Consider the following 26,560-nt stretch of genomic DNA (forward strand, 5'->3'; position numbering starts at 1 on the left):
GGTCAGGTTTTCAGGATATCCCTGCTTCAGCACAGGTGGCTCAGTTAATGACTACGCCACCTGTGCTGAAGCGGGGATATCCTGAAAACCTGACCTGTTGGTGGCCCTTGAGGACTGGCGTTGGCCACCATTGGTCTATTGTTGCAGCTTTCAACTCGGCCACCGTTTCCTGCTGAGAACACTGCAGCACTTTCCTGTTAGTGATGATTTGTTGCAAAGCTCTTGCACTGCTGGGGAGGTGTTTGTAAAACCTGCTATTGCCACCAAAGGATGCTCAGCTAAAGCTGCCGTCCCCTGACCGTTCTCCTGTGATCGATCGGCGACGATTCGGCTCGGGGGTTCATTAAATGGCTGAAGAGGAGTATTCTGCAGTCAGTGACTTTGTAAATGGTTGCTATAGAAACAAAAAAGGCTTGTTACATTATAATACAATAAAAATGTCATTCAGAGTTGTTTAAGAAAAGGCTTTTTTTTTAAATAGTACAGAACTGATTATTAAGAAAAAAACACATGCAGGATATTGATTGGTCTGCAGCTTTAAAACGCATTAACAGTAGATTTAAAAAAAAAAATTTTTTTAAACACAGTAAGTATTCTCTAGTACTGTTTTGCTGCTTTCTTGCGTTATCTCCTCAACCATAGTTTCCAACAGCAGTACTGTGAAATAACGCACCTGCGTTACCGAGAGCGGAAACGTCTCCTACATCTGTAACTGCAATGTGTGGGCCCCCCCACACTCTGTATCTGCAATGTGTGCCCCCCCACACTCTGTATCTGCAATGTGTGCCCCCACCACACTCTGTATCTTCAATGTGTGCCCCCCCATATTCTGTATCTGCAATGTGTGCCCCCCCCACACTCTGTATCTGCAATGTGTGCCCCCCCCACACTCTATCTGCAATGTGTACCCCCCCACACTCTGTATCTTCAATGTGTGCCCCCCCCCACACTCTGTATCTGCAATGTGTGCCCCCCCCACACTCTGTATCTGCAATGTGTGCTACCCCCACTCTGTATCTGCAATGTGTGCCCCCCCACACTCTGTATCTGCAATGTGTGCCCCCCCACACTCTGTATCTGCAATGTGTGCCCCCCCCACTCTGTATCTGCAATGTGTGCCCCCCCATATTCTGTATCTGCAATGTGTGCCCCCCCCCACACTCTGTATCTGCAATGTGTGCCCCCCCACACTCTGTATCTGCAATGTATGCCCCCCCACTCTGTATCTTCAATGTGTGTTCCCCCCCACTCTGTATCTGCAATGTGTGTGTCCCCCCCACTCTGTATCTGCAATGTGTGCCCCCCCACTCTGTATCTGCAATGTGTGTCCCCCCCCCACTCTGTATCTGCAATGTGTGCCCCCCCATATTCTGTATCTGCAATGTGTGCCCCCCCCACACTCTGTATCTGCAATGTGTGCCCCCCCACTCTGTATCTTCAATGTGTGCCCCCCCACTCTGTATCTTCAATGTGTGCCCCCCCCACTCTGTATCTTCAATGTGTGTTCCCCCCCACTCTGTATCTGCAATGTGTGTCCCCCCCACTCTGTATCTTCAATGTGTGCCCCCGCACTCTGTATCTGCAATGTGTGCCCCCCCACTCTGTATCTTCAATGTGTGCCCCCCCACTCTGTATCTGCAATGTGTGCCCCCCATACTCACAGCTGTTCAGTCCCTAAGCAGATGTGTCCTCTTCAGCTCTTCACGCACCTTCTGTCCCACTAACGCACTTAGGGAGTGAGGACCTGACCTGGGTCGTGACCTCTCGTCCCTTCCGGGGAGAGGAGCTGTGAGAAATGATCCCAGTGAAATGGTGATGTTTTTGCCGCTGGATTTCCCGGATCTGTAATTGTAGCCGGAGCTGTTCTGGCCCGATCTCTGACATTAGCAGGACGAGATCATGGAAATAGTCTGGGGTTATTTCCCGGGCAGAAGGATTAATGCGAGTATGGGCTGGGACAAGGGGGCTTAACTGCAGTCCTCAAGACCCCCGACCCCCAAAACAGTTCAGGTTTTTAGGATATCCTGCTTCAGCACAGGTGGCTCAGAGGCTCGGTCTTCGACTGCTGAAGCTGAGATATCCTAAAAACCTGACCTGTTGGGGTGGCTTGAGGACTGGAGTTGTGCACCTCTGTGCTAGGAGACCAATTTAATGTATCATATGTTCCTAAAAGTATAACCTGCGCTCTACCCAGGCTGCATTGGTTTTTAAATCCAGGCAATTAAAGTCGCCTTGCAGGAATCCTCAATTGATAAGACTGATTACAACGTGCTGTAATTTGTAATGACATTTTTTTTTTTTTTAAGCTATGTATTCATTGAATGATTTACATAACCTTACATCTTTCCCTACCTACAAGTTACCCTCTAAACAATGATACTTGTCTGATTTTAAGAGACGTGTTTTTAAGCCGTATGCCCCCCGGACCTCTTGTCTTTAGGAAATCCATTTCACAGAAGCATCCTGTAGCTCTTCGGTATTTATTTAAAGTGTGCGCTATTAAATATGCTATTTAAAATAAACGATTGGTGGAAATATTTTTAAATATTTCATATTATACAACCAGCAATTCCCACTTTTTTGGGGGGCCATTTGTTTGGTCTACTCCCAATCGCTCAACCCGCGGGGAACTAGCATCTTGGTAATATTGACACAACAAAAGACAGGGGTGCCCAATGCTCCGTCCAATTGACAAAACATAGATGGTAAATAGTATAAAGTTTAAATACTTCAATAATAATAATAATAACTTGGTTATTTAGTTAAACCCTTTGGCCAAAGCGTCGTAAGCCTGTATACCAACGTCAAGGTATAACCAAAAATGCAGGTCCTACCCTACACTGTGACCCCTTCCTGTTACCTCTGTATGAGGGAAAGAACCACAGTAGGTCCTGTTCTTGCAGCAGAGTGACACAGCAGCAGATTTGGCTTATAATGAGATGGGTAACTTTTGTGCGGGCGTGCGCTGGGCAGCGGGTAACGTTTATGCGGGTGTGTGCTGGGTAACGTTTTGTGCGGGAGCGTGCGCTGGCAGCGGGCAACGTTTTGTTCGAGCGTGTCCTGGGCAGCGGGTAACGTTTGTGCAGGGTGTCCTGGGCAGCGGGTAACGTTTGTGCAGGGTGTCCTGGGCAGCGGGTAACGTTTGTGCAGGCGTGTCCTGGGTAACGTTTGTGCAGGCGTGTCCTGGGCAGCGGGTAACGTTTGTGCGAGCGTGTCCTGGGCAGCGGGTAACGTTTGTGCGAGCGTGTCCTGGGCAGCGGGTAACGTTTGTGCAGGCGTGTTCTGGGTAGCGTTTGTGCAGGCGTGTCCTGGGCAGCGGGTAACGTTTGTGCAGGCGTGTCCTGGGTAGCGTTTGTGCAGGCGTGTCCTGGGCAGCGGGTAACGTTTGTGCAGGCGTGTCCTGGGTAGCGTTTGTGCAGGCGTGTCCTGGGTAGCGTTTGTGCAGGCGTGTCCTGGGCAGCGGGTAACGTTTGTGCAGGCGTATCCTGGGCAGCGGGTAACGTTTGTGCAGGCGTATCCTGGGCAGCGGGTAACGTTTGTGCAGGCGTATCCTGGGCAGCGGGTAACGTTTGTGCAGGCGTATCCTGGGCAGCGGGTAACGTTTGTGCAGGCGTGTCCTGGGCAGCGAATAACGTTTGTGCGAGCGTATCCTGGGCAGCGGGTAACGTTTGTGCGAGCGTGTCCTGGGCAGCGGGTAACGTTTGTGCGAGCGTGTCCTGGGCAGCGAGTAACGTTTGTGCAGGCGTGTCCTGGGCAGCGGGTAACGTTTGTGCAGGCGTGTCCTGGGCAGCGGGTAACGTTTGTGCAGGCGTGTCATGGGTAACGTTTGTGCGAGCGTGTCCTGGGCAGAGGGTAACGTTTGTGCAGGCGTGTCCTGGGCAGCGGGTAACGTTTGTGCGAGCGTGTCCTGGGTAGCGTTTGTGCAGGCGTGTCCTGGGTAGCGTTTGTGCAGGCGTGTCCTGGGCAGCGGGTAACGTTTGTGCAGGCGTGTCCGGGGCAGCGGGTAACGTTTGTGCAGGCGTGTCCTGGGCAGCGGGTAACGTTTGTGCAGGCGTGTCCTGGGCAGCGGGTAACGTTTGTGCAGGCGTGTCCTGGGTAGCGTTTGTGCGAGCGTGTCCTGGGCAGCGGGTAACGTTTGTGCAGGCGTGTCCTGGGTAGCATTTGTGCAGGCGTGTCCTGGGCAGCGGGTAACGTTTGTGCGAGCGTGCACTGGGCAGCGGGTAGCGTTTGTGCGAGCGTGTCCTGGGCAGCGGGTAACGTTTGCGCAGGCGTGTTCTGGGTAGCGTTTGCGCAGGCGTGTCCTGGGCAGCGGGTAGCGTTTGTGCAGGCGTATCCTGGGCAGCGGGTAACGTTTGCGCAGGCGTGTTCTGGGTAGCGTTTGCGCAGGCGTGTTCTGGGTAGCGTTTGTGCAGGCGTGTCCTGGGCAGCGGGTAGCGTTTGTGCAGGCGTGTCCTGGGCAGAGGGTAGCGTTTGTGCAGGCGTATCCTGGGCAGCGGGTAACGTTTGTGCAGGCGTGTCCTGGGCAGCGGGTAACGTTTGTGCAGGCGTGTCCTGGGCAGCGGGTAACGTTTGTGCAGGCGTGTCCTGGGCAGCGGGTAACGTTTGTGCAGGCGTGTCCTGGGCAGCGGGTAACGTTTGTGCAGGCGTGTCCTGGGTAGCGTTTGTGCAGGCGTGTCCTGGGCAACGGGTAACGTTTGTGCAGGCGTGTCCTGGGCAGCGGGTAACGTTTGTGCAGGCGTGTCCTGGGCAGCGGGTAACATTTGTGCGAGCGTATCCTGGGCAGCGGGTAGCGTTTGTGCAGGCGTATCCTGGGCAGCGGGTAGCGTTTGTGCGAGCGTATCCTGGGCAGCGGGTAACGTTTGTGCAGGCGTGTCCTGGGCAGCGGGTAACGTTTGTGCAGGCGTGTCCTGGGCAGCGAGTAACGTTTGTGCAGGCGTGTCCTGGGTAGCGTCTGTGCAGGCGTGTCCTGGGCAGCGGGTAACGTTTGTGCAGGCGTGTCCTGGGCAGCGAGTAACGTTTGTGCAGGCGTGTCCTGGGCAGCGAGTAACGTTTGTGCAGGCGTGTCCTGGGTAGCGTTTGTGCAGGCGTGTCCTGGGCAGCGGGTAACGTCTGTGCAGGCGTGTCCTGGGTAGCGTTTGTGCGGGCGTGTCCTGGGCAGCGGGTAACGTTTGTGCGAGTGTGTCCTGGGCAGCGGGTAACGTTTGTGCGAGCGTGTCCTGGGCAGCGGGTAACGTTTGTGCGAGCGTGTCCTGGGCAGCGGGTAACGTTTGTGCAGGCGTGTCCTGGGCAGCGGGTAACGTTTGTGCGAGCGTGTCCTGGGCAGCGGGTAACGTTTGTGCGAGCGTGTCCTGGGCAGCGGGTAACGTTTGTGCGAGCGTGTCCTGGGTAGCGTTTGTGCAGGCGTATCCTGGGCAGCGGGTAACGTTTGTGCGAGCGTGTCCTGGGTAGCGTTTGTGCAGGCGTATCCTGAGCAGCGGGTAACGTTTGTGCGAGCGTGTCCTGGGCAGCGGGTAACGTTTGTGCGAGCGTGTCCTGGGCCGCGGGTAACGTTTGTGCGAGCGTGTCCTGGGCAGCGGGTAACGTTTGTGCAGGCGTGTCCTGGGCAGCGGGTAACGTTTGTGCGAGCGTGTCCTGGGCAGCGGGTAACGTTTGTGCGAGCGTGTCCTGGGCAGTGGGTAACGTTTGTGCGAGCGTGTCCTGGGCAGCGGGTAACGTTTGTGCAGGCGTGTCCTGGGTAACGTTTGTGCAGGCGTATCCTGGGCAGCATAATCCATCATTCAGCTCTGTGTTGGTTTCTGTTCAATCAGAGGCTTTGATCTTCACAATATGGATGTAATACCCATCATGCTATTCTGTTAACCTCCGCCCATCTCCCTGCGGTGACTTTGCGCAGGATAATGACAGGTGTATGCTGGAAGGTGCAGTTTCGCAGACATAATCCACTTGAAATACATTGCCTTGATTTTACTTCCTCTTGCAAGATTATTAAAGCGGCAGTTCAAGCAATATCCTACGTGTGTGTTTAATAAATCAGTTCTGTACTGTGAGAAAATACTTGTAGCATTTAAAAAAAATGTTTTAAAGACATTTTTAATGTTTCTAATGTATGAAGCATTTCCAAAGTGACAGCCCCTTCCCCTTCTGGCTCCTGAGCCCCGCCTTCTCTCTAGCAGTGAACCAATTGTATCTACGGAGTAACTGCCCAGTCAATCATATTCCAGGAACTACATTGCCCACAATGCTGTGCAAGAACTGCATTAAATTACCTTGAGCAAGCGACTGATTACAGGAGAATGGATCGATCTGCAGCTTAGCTAATCACGTGTCAGTGTGCGGATTGTATTGATGCACATATTCAATGTGGAAAAAATATATATTTTTAAAAAGAAAACAGCAGCTTGAACTGCAGCATTAATTCAAGCTACATTTTTACCAGGTTGCTTCCTGCGCAAAATGAAGACGTTTCTATTTTCCTCGGGTCCGTGTAATTCTAATCCTATCCCTGGTTCTAAATTGTGCTCCCCCTTTATATACTTGCACATTTATAGCGGCCTCATTAATTTACAGAAAACCACAATAGCAGATAAACCATTTGCTTGTGTCTACAATAGATTATCAATAAACAGATTAGGTAAGGATTGTAAACTCCCAAAACCGTTAGTTGATGGAAATATAACAAGTTATCAAAGGACGGATGTACACAATATAGTAACTAAACATCATGAATAATGTATAATATTAGTGCGCATATCACTAAAGAGGGAGATAAATAAAACTAATTTCTGGCTGAATTAAAAGCTATTTATAAAATGACTGAATAATAAAAGAATGTACTATGTGTGCTTTTGTATACCGTACGCGCCAGTCGTGCTTTTATATACCGTACGCGACAGCCGTGCTTTTATATACCGTACGCGACAGTCGTGCTTTTATATACCGTACGCGACAGTCGTGCTTTTATATACCGTACGCGACAGTCGTGCTTTTATATACCGTACGCGCCAGTCGTGCTTTTATATACCGTACGCGACAGTCGTGCTTTTATATACCGTACGAGCCAGTCGTGCTTTTATATACCGTACGCGACAGTCGTGCTTTTATATACCGTACGCGACAGTCGTGCTTTTATATACCGTACGCGCCAGTCGTGCTTTTATATACCGTACGCGACAGTCGTGCTTTTATATACCGTACGCGACAGTCGTGCTTTTATATACCGTACGCGACAGTCGTGCTTTTATATACCGTACGCGACAGTCGTGCTTTTATATACCGTACGCGACAGTCGTGCTTTTATATACCGTACGCGACAGTCGTGCTTTTATATACCGTACGCGCCAGTCGTGCTTTTATATACCGTACGCGACAGTCGTGCTTTTATATACCGTACGCGCCAGTCGTGCTTTTACATACCGTACGCGCCAGTCGTGCTTTTATATACCGTACGCGCCAGTCGTGCTTTTATATACCGTACGTGACAGTCGTGCTTCTATATACCGTACGCGACAGTCGTGCTTCTATATACCGTACGCGACAGTCGTGCTTTTATATACCGTACGCGCCAGTCGTGCTTTTATATACCGTACGCGACAGTCGTGCTTTTATATACCGTACGCGACAGTCGTGCTTCTATATACCGTACGCGACAGTCGTGCTTTTATATACCGTACGCGCCAGTCGTGCTTTTATATACCGTACGCGACAGTCGTGCTTTTATATACCGTACGCGCCAGTCGTGCTTTTATATACCGTACGCGACAGTCGTGCTTTTATATACCGTACGCGACAGTCGTGCTTTTATATACCGTACGCGCCAGTCGTGCTTTTATATACCGTACGCGACAGTCGTGCTTTTATATACCGTACGCGACAGTCGTGCTTTTATATACCGTACGCGACAGTCGTGCTTTTATATACCGTACGCGCCAGTCGTGCTTTTATATACCGTACGCGCCAGTCGTGCTTTTATATACCGTACGCGACAGCCGTGCTTTTATATACCGTACGCGACAGTCGTGCTTTTATATACCGTACGCGACAGTCGTGCTTTTATATACCGTACGCGCCAGCCGTGCTTTTACATACCGTACGCGACAGTCGTGCTTTTATATACCGTACGCGCCAGTCGTGCTTTTATATACCGTACGCGACAGTCGTGCTTTTATATACCGTACGCGCCAGTCGTGCTTTTATATACCGTACGCGCCAGTCGTGCTTTTATATACCGTACGCGACAGTCGTGCTTTTATATACCGTACGCGACAGTCGTGCTTTTATATACCGTACGCGACAGTCGTGCTTTTATATACCGTACGCGCCAGCCGTGCTTTTATATACCGTACGCGCCAGTCGTGCTTTTATATACCGTACGCGCCAGTCGTGCTTTTATATACCGTACGCGCCAGTCGTGCTTTTATATACCGTACGCGCCAGTCGTGCTTTTATATACCGTACGCGCCAGTCGTGCTTTTATATACCGTACGCGACAGTCGTGCTTTTATATACCGTACGCGACAGTCGTGCTTTTATATACCGTACGCGACAGTCGTGCTTTTATATACCGTACGTGACAGTCGTGCTTTTATATACCGTACGCGACAGTCGTGCTTTTATATACCGTACGCGCCAGTCGTGCTTTTATATACCGTACGCGCCAGTCGTGCTTTTATATACCGTACGCGCCAGTCGTGCTTTTATATACCGTACGCGCCAGTCGTGCTTTTATATACCGTACGCGCCAGTCGTGCTTTTATATACCGTACGCGCCAGTCGTGCTTTTATATACCGTACGCGACAGTCGTGCTTTTATATACCGTACGCGACAGTCGTGCTTTTATATACCGTACGCGCCAGTCGTGCTTTTATATACCGTACGCGACTGTCGTGCTTTTATATACCGTACGCGCCAGTCGTGCTTTTATATACCGTACGCGCCAGTCGTGCTTTTATATACCGTACGCGCCAGCCGTGCTTTTATATACCGTACGCGCCAGTCGTGCTTTTATATACCGTACGCGCCAGTCGTGCTTTTATATACCGTACGCGCCAGTCGTGCTTTTATATACCGTACGCGACAGTCGTGCTTTTATATACCGTACGCGCCAGTCGTGCTTTTATATACCGTACGCGACAGTCGTGCTTTTATATACCGTACGCGACAGCCGTGCTTTTATATACCGTACGCGCCAGTCGTGCTTTTATATACCGTACGCGACAGTCGTGCTTTTATATACCGTACGCGACAGTCGTGCTTTTATATACCGTACGCGACAGTCGTGCTTTTATATACCGTACGCGACAGTCGTGCTTTTATATACCGTACGCGACAGTCGTGCTTTTATATACCGTACGCGACAGCCGTGCTTTTATATACCGTACGCGCCAGTCGTGCTTTTATATACCGTACGCGCCAGTCGTGCTTTTATATACCGTACGCGCCAGTCGTGCTTTTATATACCGTACGCGCCAGTCGTGCTTTTATATACCGTACGCGCCAGTCGTGCTTTTATATACCGTACGCGCCAGTCGTGCTTTTATATACCGTACGCGACAGCCGTGCTTTTATATACCGTACGCGCCAGTCGTGCTTTTATATACCGTACGCGACAGTCGTGCTTTTATATACCGTACGCGACAGTCGTGCTTTTATATACCGTACGCGACTGTCGTGCTTTTATATACCGTACGCGACAGTCGTGCTTTTATATACCGTACGCGACAGTCGTGCTTTTATATACCGTACGCGACAGTCGTGCTTTTATATACCGTACGCGACAGTCGTGCTTTTATATACCGTACGCGACAGTCGTGCTTTTATATACCGTACGCGACAGTCGTGCTTTTATATACCGTACGCGACAGTCGTGCTTTTATATACCGTACGCGCCAGTCGTGCTTTTATATACCGTACGCGCCAGTCGTGCTTTTATATACCGTACGCGCCAGTCGTGCTTTTATATACCGTACGCGCCAGTCGTGCTTTTATATACCGTACGCGCCAGTCGTGCTTTTATATACCGTACGCGCCAGTCGTGCTTTTATATACCGTACGCGCCAGTCGTGCTTTTATATACCGTACGCGCCAGTCGTGCTTTTATATACCGTACGCGCCAGTCGTGCTTTTATATACCGTACGCGCCAGTCGTGCTTTTATATACCGTACGCGACAGTCGTGCTTTTATATACCGTAAGCGCCAGTCGTGCTTTTATATACCGTACGCGACAGTCGTGCTTTTATATACCGTACGCGACAGTCGTGCTTTTATATACCGTACGCGACAGTCGTGCTTTTATATACCGTACGCGACAGTCGTGCTTTTATATACCGTACGCGACAGTCGTGCTTTTATATACCGTACGCGCCAGTCGTGCTTTTATATACCGTACGCGCCAGTCGTGCTTTTATATACCGTACGCGCCAGTCGTGCTTTTATATACCGTACGCGCCAGTCGTGCTTTTATATACCGTACGCGCCAGTCGTGCTTTTATATACCGTACGCGCCAGTCGTGCTTTTATATACCGTACGCGCCAGTCGTGCTTTTATATACCGTACGCGCCAGTCGTGCTTTTATATACCGTACGCGCCAGTCGTGCTTTTATATACCGTACGCGCCAGTCGTGCTTTTATATACCGTACGCGCCAGTCGTGCTTTTGTATACCGTACGCGACAGTCGTGCTTTTGTATACCGTACGCGACAGTCGTGCTTTTATATACCGTACGCGACAGTCGTGCTTTTATATACCGTACGCGACAGTCGTGCTTTTATATACTGTAGGTCTTCTAAGTCCTCTTAAACCTGGAAGTTATTCTAAAGCGCACAGACGTATCTTTATCAAAATCTCCCAGCTTCAAAACTGGTGAAAAAGAAATACAATGTAACCAGATCTACCAAAGGTAAATGTCTTCTTTACATTCCCCTTTCTTAGCTACATTTGGTGCATTGTTTTTTTTTTGCCCCGATTTCATAGCTGGGAGAGCAAATGTCCAAAGAGCCCTAAAAACCTCCTCTAGGAGTGTAAATGAGTTTATTAATAGAACAAAAGAAAATGAACGTGCCCTGTGCGCTCACAGCTGTGCTTCTGATCTGTTAGATTACTTCCTGTTTTTTATTCAGGGTGAGCAGGAGATCCCCCCCCCCCCCCCCCCCAAAAACGTTTCTTTAAAGCAGAAGTTCTCTGAATTGGTTGGTGGACCGGGGCCCCCCCCGATTCCAGAGATGAAAAGGATTGTCATATTGGCCCGGTGGACAAGCATTGTCAGGCGCGCTCCGGCGCCCAAGAGTGAGCCGATGACGTGACTGCTTTCAATTGGTGACCAAGCCGCCAGAGAAACTATGGAACATGTAATGTCCATTTTACCAGAATCCAGAGGGTCCCGGGTGCTAGGAGCAGTACAATGGAGTTCCTTGGGACCCCCCGATTCAATGTTTTGGGGGGTGGTTGCAGGAGTCCTGCTTTAAAATGTTGCCACTTGAGCTCAGCTGAAGATGAAAGAACTCTAACAACTTAGCCTCAAAAGCTCCTCTCAATTGCTGCCTGTAAGCCTTCACTTCCGTGCAGCCTATGAAATTATAGGACTGGCAAGGTATGTTTAAGCCTATAATATTACCCTAACATTGTCTTCTCTCTCCTTTCTTTCTCCCTGTTTTTCATTTTAAAGCACACGAAAAAAAAGAAACTGAAATGTATTAATTCAATGGATAAGAGGAAAGTTCTCTTTGATATTTAATTGTCCATAAAATGTGATAAAGATTAGTCCACACAAACGGCAATTATCTCCTCAGCCGTTAACCCCATTGCTGCCGGCAGCAAAAGGTTGAAAAGGGCCTCCCTCGCCAATTATAGAAGTCACAGAGCAGGCTACAGAAGCTGTAGTTAAACTATTATTCACACTCCAATAAGTTTGCAAAATAAGGTGGTGTACATGGCTGGAGGGGGCTGTGTTCCAGTGTCCCTGCTGCTCTGCACACTGTACGTTAGGCAGTGTATGTGTTCTCACAGCCTATTTCCCAGGACAACCTCCGGGACTCTTCATAGGGTCTCCGAACACAATCCCATATGGAAAAATGTATTGGTATGGGAGAAGTAAGACGTTGCCTATTCTTGTGGCCAAGGTGTGGCTGGTATCACAGCTCTTACGTTTTTTGTATGGAAGCCATATGGAAAAGCTATTGCTAAGGGAGATGATGTGGCCAGCTGGGTTCTGTGTCCTTGACCTTTCTTTCTTGGCCTCTTTACTTCTGGAGGAGCCTGCAACGCTTTTTAGTTTTTTTTTTTTTTTAAAGTTTATTTTGTTGCATTTTGATGCTTTATTGAAAAGTCCACCGGTGTTATTTTACTTTGAAATGTATAACCATTTCAAGGTCATAGGAAATTATGCCCATTTCCTAAGGACTACTTTTATACCAGGGCTCTGTTTTATATCCCTGGGTTAGTAAACCTCTTTGCCTCCAATGAAACTGGTCCATATTATGCTTGCGTGTCCTGATCTGCGTGACTGGTTGATTTCAAGTGCTGGTTGTATTAAGTGTGCAGTTAAAACTAGAAGCAGTTTGAGCAAGGAAGGTGTTAAACATGGTATAGTATATTGAAGTACAGCTTATTGTTAGTACTTCTAAACTTCCTAGTTGCTATAATGAGCAGGATTGAACATGCCACTCAATGCACATCTTGCCACATGTATGTGCACTTGAAGCAGCTGTTCCAAGGAGCATACCGCTGTGAGAGGTGTGAGCGGGTGCTCTCTTTAGAGTCAGAGATTGCTGATCTGAAGAGGCAACTTGCAATATTGAGGGACATTGACAAACTTGAAAGGGGTTTAGTGCTCACTGAGCAGGCCCTTGCTTCGACTAGTGGGGCTGTTAGTGAGGAGCAGGTAGGTAACTGGGCAACAGTTAGAAGGGGAAGCAGGGGCAATAGGGAGATGCAGGCCAGTTCTGAGCTGACCCATCCCAATAGATTTGCCATGTTGAGTGAAGATATTGGGAGTGTTGGGGCAGAAATGGCAAGGCTGGGGGAGATTGTTTTCTCTAGCAGCCAGGGGAATATTTCCTCCAGCACAGAGGGGATTCAGGATGCTCAGATAACAAGAAAGATTGTGATGGTAGGGACTCCATTATTAGGAAGGTAGATAGGGCAATCTGTTGCCGTGACCGCATGAACAGAACAGTTTGTTGTCTCCCGGGTGCTCGGGTTCGGCACATTGCGGATCGAGTAGACAGATTGTTGAGGGGCGTCTGGGATTGACCCGGCAGTCTTGGTACATGTTGGCACCAATGACAAAGTTAGAGAAAGATGGTGAGATGAAACTCATGACTGGACAGTTAATTTATATGTTAAACCGGATCTAAAACCTTTTACAAGGGATGATGTTTATGAAGGGAATAATGAAAATGTAGAGACCTTGTGGATAGTTGAGTTGCGGTAAAAGTATGGTGGTTTATAGCATATCCCTACAAACATTTTCTTCAAATATCTGTGAGGAAGCTAAAATACTTTTGCAAATGGAGAAGGCATCAAAACTGGGTCATGTTTGCATAATGGGGGATTTTAATTATACAGACAGACTGGGGCAATGAGATTAGCGTTATAATAAAAGGAAACAGGTTTTTGGGGGTGCATAAACACAATTATATGACCCAAATTATTGAGGAGCCAACCAGGAGAGGGGCAGTTCTGGATTTGGTCATATCAAACAATGTAGAAGTAATAACAAATATTCAAGTCCTGGAACATTTGGGTAACAGTGATCATAACATGGTCTCATTTGAAAGAAATGATCAAAAAACAGATTACTTGGGTTCAACAAAGACCTTAAACTTTAGAAAGGCAGATTTTAATAAACCGAGGACTAATCTACAAGTAATACACTGGGATGATGTTTTTGCAGGGAAAAATGTAGAAGATAAATGGGCAGTCTTTAAAACATTGTTAGAAAAGCACACTTATCAGTGTATATACCCTTGGGTAATAAGTATAAAAGAAATAAGTCCACCAATGTGGCTAAATAAACAGGTAGGGGAGGAAATGGAAAAGAGGCAGGCGTTTAGATTGCCCGTTTGCAATCAAATTAGCAAAAATGAATAATGAAAAAAAGGATTTCAATAGAAAGTAAGATCAACCCTAAAAAGTTCTTTAAGTACCTTAATAACAAAAAATGAGAAGAAAATATAGGACCCTTTCAGTGTGAGATGGGCAGGCAGATTATTGGAGATAAGGGAAAAGCAGAGGTATTAAACAAATTCTTTGCCTTTGTGTTTACCAGGGAAGAAACAATTTCAATAGTAGTACCGCAGGAGGAAGCCACAACCTCCATATTAATGAACATTTGGTTTACTGAGGAAGACGTTCATAAGCGGCTTGAAAAAATTAAAGTTAATAAGGCACCTGGCTCTGATGGCATACATTCAAGAGTTCTCAAGGAGTTAAGTTCAGTAATAGCCAAACCATTAAATGTAATATTCAAGGACTCCATTTCCAAAGGCTCAGTACCACAAGATTGGCGTAAAGCAGATGTGGTGCCTATATTTAAAAAGGGAGCTAGATCGCAACCGGGAAATTTCAGACCTGTAAGCCTGACTTCAATAGTAGGGAAACTGCTTGAAAGTTTAATATGGGATAATTTTCAGGAATAGCTAATGGAAAACAAAATTATTAGTAATAATCAGTATGGCTTTATGAAGGATACAGTAGATCATGCCAAACTAACCTTACTTGTTTAATTGAGGAGGCAAGTAGGAATTTAGACCAGGGTAATGCAGTTGATGTGGTCTACTTAGATTTTGCAAAGGCTTTTGATACGGTTCCACACAAGAGGTTGGTGTACAAAATAAAGCAAATTTAACTCAGTAAAAATATATGCACATGGATTGAAAACTGGTTAAAGGACAGACAACAGAGGGTTGTCATAAATGGAACTTTTTCAGGTTGGGCTAAGGTCGTGAGTGGAGTACCTCAAGGATCGGTACTGGGACCCCTGCTTTTTAAATTGTTTATTAATGACCTTGAGGTTGGCATCAAGAGCAAAGTCTCCATCATTGCTGAAGATAATAAATTGTGTAAGGTAGTAGAATCAGAGCAGGATGTAATTTCTCTTCAGAAGGACTTGGAGAGACTGGAAACGTGGGCAGGTAAATGGCAGATGAGGTTTAATACAGATAAATGTAAGGTTATGCATTTGGGATGCAAGAATAAACAGGCGACATACAAATTAAATGGGGATAAATTGGGGGAATCCTTGATGGAGAAGGATTTAGGAGTGCTTGTAGACAGCAAGCTTAGCAATAGTGCCCAAAGTCATGCAGTAGCTGCAAAGGCAAACATGATCTGATCTTGCATAAAACGGGCAATGGATGGAAGGGAAGTAAACATAATTATGCCCCTTTACAAAGCATTAGCAAGACCACACCTTGAATATGGAGTACAATTTTGGGCACCACTCCTTAGAAAACACATTATGGAACTAGAGAGGGTACAGAGAAGAGCCACCAAATTAATAAAGGGGGTGGATTCATTTAACTTATGAGGAGAGGCTAGCTAAATTTAGATTTATTTACATTAGAAAAGAGGTGTCTAAGAGGATATATGATAACTGTATACAAATATATTAGGGGACAGTACAAGAAGCTTTCAAAATAAGTATTCATCCCAAGGACACAGGGGCATCCCTTTAGTTTGGAGGAAAGGAGATTTCACCAGCAACAAAGCAAAGTGTTCTTTACAGTAAGGGCAGTTACAGTGGGGGATTCATTACCCATGGAGACTGATGGCAGATACAATAGATTTGTTCAAATAATAAAGGTTGGACATCTTTTTAGAAAGGAAAGGTATACAGGGATATACCAAATAAGTAAATATGGGAAGGATGTTGATCCAGGGATTAATCCGATTGCCAATTCTTGGAGTCAGGAAGGAATTTATTTTTCCCCTTATGAGATATCATTGGATGATATGACACTGGGGTTTTTTGTTTTGCCTTCCTCTGGATCAATAAAAAAGTATAGATATAGGATAAAGTATCTGTTGACTAAACTTAGCATAGGTTGAACTTGATAGACTTATGTCTTTTTTCAACCTCATCTACTATGTAATTATTATATTTGCTGTTGAGTTCTAATTTTGGCCTGACCTTGTGTTCTGTTACACATCTTAATTATTATTGCGTGTTTTTACTTGAAATCAATGGTAAGTTGTGTGTAAAGGAGCGATCTCTTTTAAAATAGCGGCAATATTTGGCAAACTTGAGATTCGATTAATGGAAAAGACTCGCCAATGGAGTCCAGACATTTTTGTGTATATAGAAGGTTATGAGCCCGATACATGAAGGCATTGTTGAACCAGGCTGTTTTCTTTTCGTTATGAAAACTGACTTGGCTCCTCATTTTTGTCCTCAGTCATGTTCTCAGGGTTTAGTTTATAGCTTGCATAATGTGCCACAACATGTATGGTACAAGCGCTCTGCCATATGTGTCTGTGTGACTTTCACGTGTCTCCACAAGGCATGGGACACCTTGATGTATACGTGTATTCAACAGTTACGGCATTTTAGCATTTTGTTGTAAAAGCGAATCCGAAAGGGTCGCTGATTAACAATTTCATGGTACTCCCTTTCCCAATAATGCTGATCTTTTTCAGATAACGGGTGCAGAAGAAACCAGCTTGCAGGCCCAGAGTATCCTAGCATTATTACAGAGCCCTCGGTGTGGGTCAGACACTCACCTGTTCACCTGTCCTTGTTATAAGGACTCCCACCAAGCCCACTTAGTGTCGCTTTCTTTCTAAGTAGCATGGTTGATTAATTATCAGTACAGAGTCCCAAGGCAAGGGTGCCACGGGATGGAAGAATCCATATTATTCTAAGCACTTTAATGTGAAAGTCTTTCAGGGCCCTCCCGTAGTGATGTATATATCAATATGAACTAAGCAATTTCATTCATTCACAGCTCCTTTCCGCGTCAAGAAAGAGAAGGAAAAAAAAGTCTGAAAGCTTTTAATTGGGCCAATTTACTTCTAATGCAGTGATCTACGTTAGGTGTTCACCTTGTTTCGGTTATTAGGGTAATGCTAGTTATGTGTCTCTTCTCTTTAATGTGTGTCTTATAGCCCCGAGAACACTGATTGATTCCCTCTTGGGCCTGTAAGCGGCATGGGAAATAAACATAATATCCATGTCCCAAAAGGGGGAGAAGTATTCTTGGGTGGCACCTTGTTCCAGGTAGTTAATATATCACACTTAGTTGTTATGTTCTGCAGTTAGTGTTTAAGAGCCACAGGTCTTATGTTAGGTTATAGGTGTTCTTGGGACTGGGCAGTTTCGATAAACACATTTGGGGTCAAAGTTTTGCATGTCTTTGTATTATTGGACAGTATATTGATAGTCTGTCACACAGCATCGGGCCGACACTAGCAATTGGTGATAGAGGCCTTTCCACAGTTTCCTTCTGCTAGAGGACACAGACTTGGGTACTGAGGAACCTTGTCAGCTGTTGGGGTCGGTCCTTTCTACTAAACAGCCTCAGGTCTTTTCTGTCTGTCATCATTCCCCCCTGTGCATCACAAAATAGCTTGAATTTGGCCTGACAAGTGGTGGCTGTCATGAGGAGTAGAATCCTGTTTGAAAGTCAGTCAGTGACATTAAGAGGTCACAAGGAGAAGACACTGTCTGTGTGCAGTTCAGTAAGTGCTTTAGAAGTTCACCCAGTGTCTTAATAAAAATAAGTGTTAGGGCGTTTTACTATATATTTTCCTTGTATTGTCTCTTGCTGATGAGACTATTTGCCAGTCATCAAAGCCGCAGGTAAATTGTTGAAGTAATTATGATGCCATCATTCGTCAAGCAGATAAGCAGAAGTAATTGATTTGCTTGAATTCAGCAGATGCAGAGAAAAGCAAAAAAAAATCACTTCTCGCCCGTAACAGAAGTAAAACAGGTACTTTAACCCTTAGGCTGCCTGAGACGTAGCGATCAATTCATGATGTCTGACACGCCTCGGGTCCCCTTGGGCTGTTTACTAGGGAAGATCCCATTTATGAAAGTGATCTGACCGGACGATGGCAGCTACGCCTTCCGTTTGGGTCATTGGGGGGGGATGTTGCGATGACCGTGCCACAGTGACTGGCAGTCTGCTGCCAATGCCCCTGGCATTCAAAGGGTTAAGGCTGATTTAATCTTTCTAAGGAAGCCAGTTACAAAAGTGGTTTACAGAAATGTTTTGCCATGCGATGTGGGACCTCCCCTTCTTGGTGCTGTGGTCGGAATTGGAGTCTGACATCTGCTTCCTTCCCCGTAGATGCAGCTTTCTTTCCTGGCCGTTGCGCTGAGATCCTGGCAGATGGACGCAGCATCGGGAAGCTGGGCGTGCTGCACCCGGACGTCATCACACGGTTCGACCTGACCCTGCCTTGCTCGGCGCTCGAAATCAACGTGGAGCCTTTCTTGTGAGGGCATCTGCGCCCAGCGATGTCCAAGCCCCTTACCCTCTGCATCTGCGTATCATTCCTTCCATACCTTCTATCCAACGATACATCACCAACCCGCAAAGGAAGGCCCAACCTTTCAATATGGGCCAGAATGTTTCAAAACAAATGTACACGTGGTGTGCTGTACAGAATGACAAATGTCTCTTCTGGTTTGTGAGGACACTAAGGCTGAATTGCATTGAAATTGATTGGTAACCCCTCAGTCGCCTGCTTCCTGGATACATACACAATAGTATAATTTTGTCACATTGGGATATGTATGAAGGAAAAAGTGATGCAAATCTAGGATGAGAACCTGCTCTGTTTGTTTCAGAGGAGAAATCCCATTAAAAGTAAAAAAAAAAAAACATTCTTTGATCTATCATGACATTTTCTTACAATTGCACCCCTTCCGCATTGATACATAATGTCCTTCATGCTTTGAATAACAGCAAGACTGAGATCGGGTTTGCGCTGTTCAAGGCGGCGAGATGATAGAGCAATAAGAATTTCAGAGGGACCTACATATTCTAGTGTGCTAAGCGCCACCTTGTGGCCAATTTGATTAAATGGGCTGTCGCACCCGTATGTCTTAGCACAATGTAGTAAATGTGGGCCTCTTATAAATTATATTACAATTCAAAGAGATCTACTGGCTGGCACTGGCCACAGTTACATACCGCTGAGCAGGTACTGTCTATATTAGTGTACATGTAGTTAAGTATGGAGCGGTTACATATTGAGAAAGGGCTAACCAGTCTTAAAAGCAACGTGAAACATGAAACCGGCTTCGCAGTTCTAAGGATTGTGAATACCTGTAGCAATACTGTCATCCTTCCAAATTAATACCTAAATACTGATCTTCTAGAACATAACTCGGGTAAAGTAGCAACATAGAATCAACATAACAGACCTGCCGGAAATCTCACTGACCGGTTTTGGGGCATCCCAAGAAGAGGGCTGGGACACGCTTGTTTAAAAATCTGTCCGTGTTTTGGAGGGAGGGAGGGAGAGGGGGTAGTGGGCAGTATTGGGCAGTAAGTACAGTTGGTGGGAGCTGTTTTATCTCAGAAGAAACTGGTTTGGATGGGTGGTAATGTGTATGTAGTCTTTATAGTGGTGCTTGACATCAGGAGCAAAGACGGACGTGAGAACTTAATCTGAGCTATCTTTGAAGTAACTGGTTTATGAACTGTTACATTGTCACATGTCCTCAGGGGTTGGGTTACCTGTGAAGAGAAGTGCTTTACTTGTCTACGTGTCCAAGTTGCTCAGTTTCGCTAGACTGCCATGTGCTCCCCTCTGCTCCATATAAAGTGATCCCTACACACCCTCTAGACCAGGGGTGGGCAACTCCAATCCTCAGGGGCCACCAACAGGTCAGGTTTTAAAACCTGACCTGTTGGTGGCCCCTGAGGATTGGAGTTGCCCACCCCTGGTCTAGATATTTAGCATCTTGTGCCTCATGACGAGAGGACCGTTGTGCATGCAGCGTCGCCATGAAACCTCCCCCCTTCACACAACAGTCGCCGTTATTGCAACAGATATAAACCAAATGAAGCAGACACCTGTATTTATTTCCGTGTTGAGATGCGTCAGTGTTGGGTGAAATAAAGACACGGTCTCATTGTTGGGTGCGGTGTAACTTGTGAACCTCTCCATATTAGATATGTATGTGTGAGAAATAAGACACGATGTTTCAGACCTGTAACAGATTATACTGTGAGATGTGTATAATGGATCGATCTACAGCTCGTTTATACAGATTATCCAAATCTACATAACATAAAAGCAGCGCTTCATTCGGTGAGATGCATACATTGCTTATATACATGCTTTACATATTGTGTAGCTGTCAGGAATAGATTTTCCTTTCATTGATCTGCAATTGACCTGATTACAATGCTGTAATCCAAGTAGAATTGAAGTTAAATTACCTTAAATCTGTAGCCCTCTTAGATTTTGTTTTTCCATCACTGACCAATAAAATTAACTGTACACAGTGTTAGAAATATAATTTATACACAGAAAATTCATTTCATACATCAATATTTTGGCACTGAAGGAAAAAAAATATCTATCGTTTTGTAAGAAAGTAAAGCACTCAAAATACAATCCAGCCTTATTTTACGGTTACAATTCACACATCATAGCAGCCACACAAACAAACCGGCATTCCCTAATCCTGTTACAGCCACCTGTTACCTTACAACAATTATCTGCACAGGCTGTGAACATTTAGCAGAGCACAGCCATTGGCAATGTTTCATTCTGTAACCTGCCGCTGGCTTGCAGTGGCAATACAGCCTGCATTTGTTTGAATAGATGCAGCAGTTGCTTGGCTTTAAAGGAAATTGAATTTCCCAAGCTGCCGATCGATCAGTAAAGATCCTGCTTCCCTGGGTTCACATCATGACTGCTCATTTGAAAAGAGGAAGTTCTGTGCCTTTGTAATTGCTATAACATCCCAAGGAAGCATAATACATGAACTCGTTAAAAAGGATAAATATTGTTCTATTAGTGTGTTGCAGGCCTCTCTGTACCAAAGGGGTTCAATAGCTGCTCTGCGTGTATTAGAAGAATGCTCCGTGCATTACATGTATTACAATTATTTACTATCCTGCCACCTGTTAAATTGAAAAAAAAAAAAAGAGGTTGGTTACCAGCATACAATATCACCCTGCGGGGTGTCATACTCATATGGTGGTACCCCAACTCTTGCGGGACCTTCACCCAAAGAGCTCGGGCGTGACTTGTTGGCTCCTAACTGTGTGTATAGTCAGCCGATCAGGCACTGTGTCCTCATTGCAGTCTGGGACCCCGGAGATTAGTGTATTTCTCCCCCCCCCCCCCCCCCCAAAAAAAACGAACACATGTTACGGCTAACAGCCTCGTAACATGGTACATGCAAGTGCAGTGCAGCCAGAGAGAATAATACTGTTAACTGTCACAATTGCCAAATAGCAGGAGTCGCATACTGCAGGTGCAAAGAATAAGAAGTGTAAGGCTGCGTTTATACTAGGGGCAACGCGACCACGTGATGTCAGCAGGAGACCGAGGGTGACTGGGGCGTGGCCGTGAGCGGTTTGCCCTCATTGGCTGAACCGCTCGCGTGCCGCTGACGTCATGCGGTGATCGCCGAAAAGGTCAAAATCTGATCGCTATGGGCACCCACAACTGACTGCATGTACTTGCTACGCGGCATCGCAGTTGCCAGTACTATAAGCGCAGCCTAAAGCAGAAGCACCACACGGTGCGTACAGTGCCCAAAATTAAGTAAAAATTATTCACACACACACACCATGACAGAGGTTTCAGACAATGGGGGAAAGATGACATGTGATGCCAAACCATTTCACTTGTCTCTTGTGATCTCCGTTGACGAACTACATCACAAAAACTTCCTTCATGAAGAGAAACACGGGGATCGCTGTGTTCGGGTTATTAGGGTCTCCGTTTAAAATGCCAATATTTGGGTTAACACTGGGAAGTTTGTTTTTAGCATCATATGTTCGAGTTCTTCTACGAGTGAAGATGATGAGAGCTACGATGTAGCAATGCTGCCTTAGACTTGCAGGCCAGGCCCTATCAGCCTCAGGCTAAAGTTATTGATAAAGCACTTACATTCCAAATAACTGACACAGCCAGGGCACCACTGCTGTAGCAACGACCCCAATGGAGATGTAGGTCACAAACTTGTAGGGCACCTCAATTTCCAGTCGTTGCCTGACCAGATGGTCCTGGGTGGGAACTTTGTGCCAGGAGCCAAGAGCCTGGAGGGACAAGGTTTTGGCAAAATACCTTGTGATAAGAAGCAGCAAAACCCCAAGAAGAAACCTCAACATGTGCAGAAGCAGCATGTTAGTTGTGATTGGGGGGACGCGGAGTGGAAAAGGGCCTGAGGGCATGTAGGTCAGTCCGAAATAATGGGTGAGCCAGATGCCCACACACGTCCCTGCGCAGACTGCTAGGATAGTGGTGGTGTCGGCTCGGGTGGTGCTGTAATGATCCATCTTTGGGTAGTTGTAGCTTAACAGAAGAGCAGCAATGACTGCAAATACTGGGGACAGTGGGTTGTTCAGAAGCAAGCGCTCTGTTGAATCCCACACGGGGAAAGTCAGGACCAAGAACAACAGGGCAATCAGAGCTCCACAGATAACGTCCTGCAGAAAGAACAAGCAGATGTTACGCAAGGTCTATCGGCAAAGTCCCCCAACCTTTCAACCTACTGTGAAAACTACAACTAATATACAATACAACTTAAAGCAGCCATGTCAACACATTGGTTTCCCTTACGTGAACTAGTGGTTCCCAAGAGACGATCCATAGTACTCAGATCTCTGAAGAATCTTGGTTCCCAAGATAAGTGTGGTTAAATTTGCCAGTGTACCAAAAATAAAGCAATATATTTATTGGGTACCATTAGAAAGCAGAGATGTAAACATTCCTTTCCCCGCTGGAGCAAGGCTGAAACCAGAAACTGTACTGCAGTCACTGGGAAAGTCATGTCTGAGGGGATACAACCAGAGATATCAACCTTCAAGGACTGAAATCAACGAGATTTGAGGCATATTTCAGGGCATGGGGGTTCCACCAAAGAATGAAGGAAACACCACACTCTCCCTTTTTTTCCAGGCTGTTGTCACCTGAAAGTGATATATTCCTGATACAGGAAGCGGCAAAGAGGCTGCACCACAGACCCCTGCTACATGTTCACATTAGGTTAAGTACCAAGGCGCTCCAGCTTAACTCTCACTTCCGCTTCTATCACTGCAACACAAAACAGCCATATTGAAGGCACAGAAGTTGGAGCCTTTATAGGGATCTCCATATTGCAAATCCCTAAAGTAGAGACAGTGAATCTTTTGAACATTGACCTTACAGTGAGGTGCTATGCGGCACACGTATGGTGAGCCTGCTTTGCCAACAGGATGCTGGCTCCTACATTATTTCTGCAATAACCCTGATTTCTGGATGTGGTACGATGAAGCACAATTAATTCTGAACCTAGTTTCTTCACCGAGGGGATTTCAGCATCCTTTACTCGCCAGCCCTTTTGTACACCAGCTCCTCCTCCCTTAACTAACCTCCCCCTCGGTTTGCAGAGGAAGAGGGCAGTGAGAATATTGAAGTCGGCGTGCCCGTTCCGATGGCAACTTCTCTGCAGTTCATTCCTGATCCACAAGTTTAAGTTGAGCGATTTTTAGAAATTGATCAACAAACTAAAAGCTACAGATAGCAAATCTCATTACACAATTCAACTCATTGCTGACCTCGTCCAGAGACCTCTGCCTCACCTCCAAGCCCCTACCAACCTCAGTGGGGGATCTTCCCTCTACACAGGAATGGATTTAAATAATTTGATCATTTTTAATAAAAACATTGTTTTTGTAGAATCAGATGGACCTATCTCAGAAATAATATACCCCTACGGGCTTTACTGCCCTCCAGAAATTATTTGTACTTTCATGGGATTTCCCCTCCCCATCTGTAAGAACTTATTTGACTCCCCTTCAAAAATAGTTTCAAGACTTTAAATATTCAGGATCTCCAGTGTCTGGGAGCCATATGAGCTGATGTGTGTGTGTGTGTGTGTGTGTGTGTGTGTGTGTCTGAAGTTTAATCCCTACCCTACTGAAAGGGGCAGCAAATCATTGAGCTGCACTGTATCATACACCCCCCTCCTGCTGTGATGGAACCAATAGTGGCTATTGTCCTTCTCAGGTAATGATACCCATTAAAATGTCCATGGTGTACTAATTAGTGAAATAGGTGAACAAAAGAAAAGTGCGCAACAACAATATATAAATAACGTGATGAATGCGATACAATTAAATAGGTGACCTTGTGTATAGTATGAATATTTATGGAGCGTCTGCAGCTGTGACACCAGGGATGGCTCTGGTCCCCCCTAAATGCACACAAAAAAAACAAGAAACACAGCGCACAACGCTCATAGTGCATTAAATGATATCTTTAGTAACCAAAATAAGAAGGTAAGTATTGTGCGTACATAAAACAAAATTTAAACAAGCATTTCAGGGTTATTGTTACCCAAGCACCAACGGACGCCTGTGATGGTCTCGTGGCTCTCTCCTTCTCACTCCAACAACCTCGATGTAGGGCCTGGAAAATCTCCACTCCAAACGCTGGTGTTTTGGCCTCTCGCCTTAGGGAAAGGCTAGTGCAGCTTCAGCAGTCCAGAAAAAGACCTCCGCTTATATGCGTTGTGCCCGTCACTGCATAAATCTCGTGTATAACGGAGCAGCGGAGTACACGCGGTTTTGCGTCCTGGTCGAGAGCTTCTTCCGGGTCTGTGACGTCACAAGATCGCGAGACTTCGTCGCAAGTCTGCAGGACACCGGATCAGTTTTCTGGGAGTGCTGGGATGTAGAGGGTTCGCAAATGTCATCAATCCTACGCGTTTCGAAACCACAGAGGGTCTCATCATCAGGGAATAAAGACTTATGAGTCTATTGGCATTTTATACCCCTCCAGCGTCACTGATTAGTCCCTCAATTAGGGTTTGAACCAATCGCAACGCAACGGGGAGGAGTCAGAAAGCTCCATGGAGCTTTCTGACTCCTCCCCGTTGCGTTGCGATTGGTTCAAACCCTAATTGAGGGACTAATCAGTGACGCTGGAGGGGTATAAAATGCCAATAGACTCATAAGTCTTTATTCCCTGATGAAGAGACCCTCTGTGGTTTCGAAACGCGTAGGATTGATGACATTTGCGAACCCTCTACATCCCAGCACTCCCAGAAAACTGATCCGGTGTCCTGCAGACTTGCGACGAAGTCTCGCGATCTTGTGACGTCACAGACCCGGAAGAAGCTCTCGACCAGGACGCAAAACCGCGTGTACTCCGCTGCTCCGTTATACACGAGATTTATGCAGTGACGGGCACAACGCATATAAGCGGAGGTCTTTTTCTGGACTGCTGAAGCTGCACTAGCCTTTCCCTAAGGCGAGAGGCCAAAACACCAGCGTTTGGAGTGGAGATTTTCCAGGCCCTACATCGAGGTTGTTGGAGTGAGAAGGAGAGAGCCACGAGACCATCACAGGCGTCCGTTGGTGCTTGGGTAACAATAACCCTGAAATGCTTGTTTAAATTTTGTTTTATGTACGCACAATACTTACCTTCTTATTTTGGTTACTAAAGATATCATTTAATGCACTATGAGCGTTGTGCGCTGTGTTTCTTGTTTTTTTGTGTACTAATTAGTGCCTCTTTTTGCCCAGAGCTTTTAATAGCAGTGGACGGGTAACATTTCCCTCCAAACTAGATGACGTGGAGGTTTGTTCTAGTTTTCTTGCCCATGAGCATTTAGGAGAGAATCGGTCAGGTGAAGAATGGAGAGCCAGTTGTCACTCATCTTTAGCGAGACGGTTCTGGCCTCTCCGATTTTAATAGGGAAATTCGTCCTGGGAACAAAATGTATTAATGGCAGTGACATGTTTAAGGGGTTACATCTGGGTGATTGATGCCTTTGTACCTTCTGAACTGGTCCCCAAACCTGAACAATAAGTAAGAAGCTTTGAGCAACAATGTGATTATAAAAAGGAGCAGGAAAGAGTTCATTCCTGAAGATCTGCGTCAAGAAACACCTCTGTGTAACCTTGAGGCAAAGTCACACGGTCAAAATTGGACAGAAAAACAATTCCATGTTCCGCTAGGCATTTATCTTGCATAGTTCAGTGTACACTAATAATGCTACATACACATTAGATCAGGTGTGGCCAACCCATGTCCCGGACTGCATTTGACCTGGCCCGCCTGATCCTCCCTGCCTTCAGCTTCTTCTCGCACTGGAAATTGTGCCTGACCTCTGTGAGGCCAAAGCTCCCCTCTGCAGCAGGACCGCATTAGAGCTGGGGCCTAGTGGTAGGGGGGGATGGGGGGAGATGAGAGGGAGGAGGGGGAAGTGGGAGGAGGAGGGGGGGGAGGAGGGAGGTGAGATGGGGGGAGGGGAGGAGGAGGGGTGTAGGAGGGGAGGAGAGTGAGACGAGGAGGAGGGGGGAGAGGAGGAGGGGGAAAGAGGGAGGGGGGGAGAGGAGGAGGGGGAAAGAGGGAGGGGGGAGAGCGAGAGGAGGGGGAG

At 46.5% G+C, this 26,560-nt stretch overlaps 2 protein-coding genes across 2 annotated transcripts in view; one reads left to right on the top strand and one right to left on the bottom strand.

Annotated features, from left to right (window-relative positions):
- FARSB (phenylalanyl-tRNA synthetase subunit beta) overlaps nucleotides 1–20,091 on the top strand; it is a 76,937-nt gene extending 56,846 nt beyond the window's left edge. Inside the window, exon 17 of the mRNA XM_075569680.1 lies at nucleotides 18,291–20,091. Within this exon, the coding sequence (XP_075425795.1) occupies nucleotides 18,291–18,442 (152 nt within the window). The 3' untranslated portion in view covers nucleotides 18,443–20,091. The remainder of the gene's footprint in view (nucleotides 1–18,290) is intronic.
- Nucleotides 20,092–20,464: 373 nt separating this feature from the next.
- The window catches only part of SGPP2 (sphingosine-1-phosphate phosphatase 2), a 36,718-nt gene continuing 30,622 nt past the window's right edge, over nucleotides 20,465–26,560 (bottom strand). The window contains exons 4-5 of the mRNA XM_075571179.1: nucleotides 25,933–25,978; nucleotides 20,465–22,655 (exon numbers count right to left, since the gene is read on the bottom strand). Of these exons, the coding sequence (XP_075427294.1) occupies nucleotides 22,080–22,655; nucleotides 25,933–25,978 (622 nt within the window). The 3' untranslated portion in view covers nucleotides 20,465–22,079. The remainder of the gene's footprint in view (nucleotides 22,656–25,932; nucleotides 25,979–26,560) is intronic.

Source organism: Ascaphus truei, chromosome 14 (genome assembly GCF_040206685.1).
Source record: "Ascaphus truei isolate aAscTru1 chromosome 14, aAscTru1.hap1, whole genome shotgun sequence".
Classification (NCBI taxonomy): domain Eukaryota; kingdom Metazoa; phylum Chordata; class Amphibia; order Anura; family Ascaphidae; genus Ascaphus; species Ascaphus truei.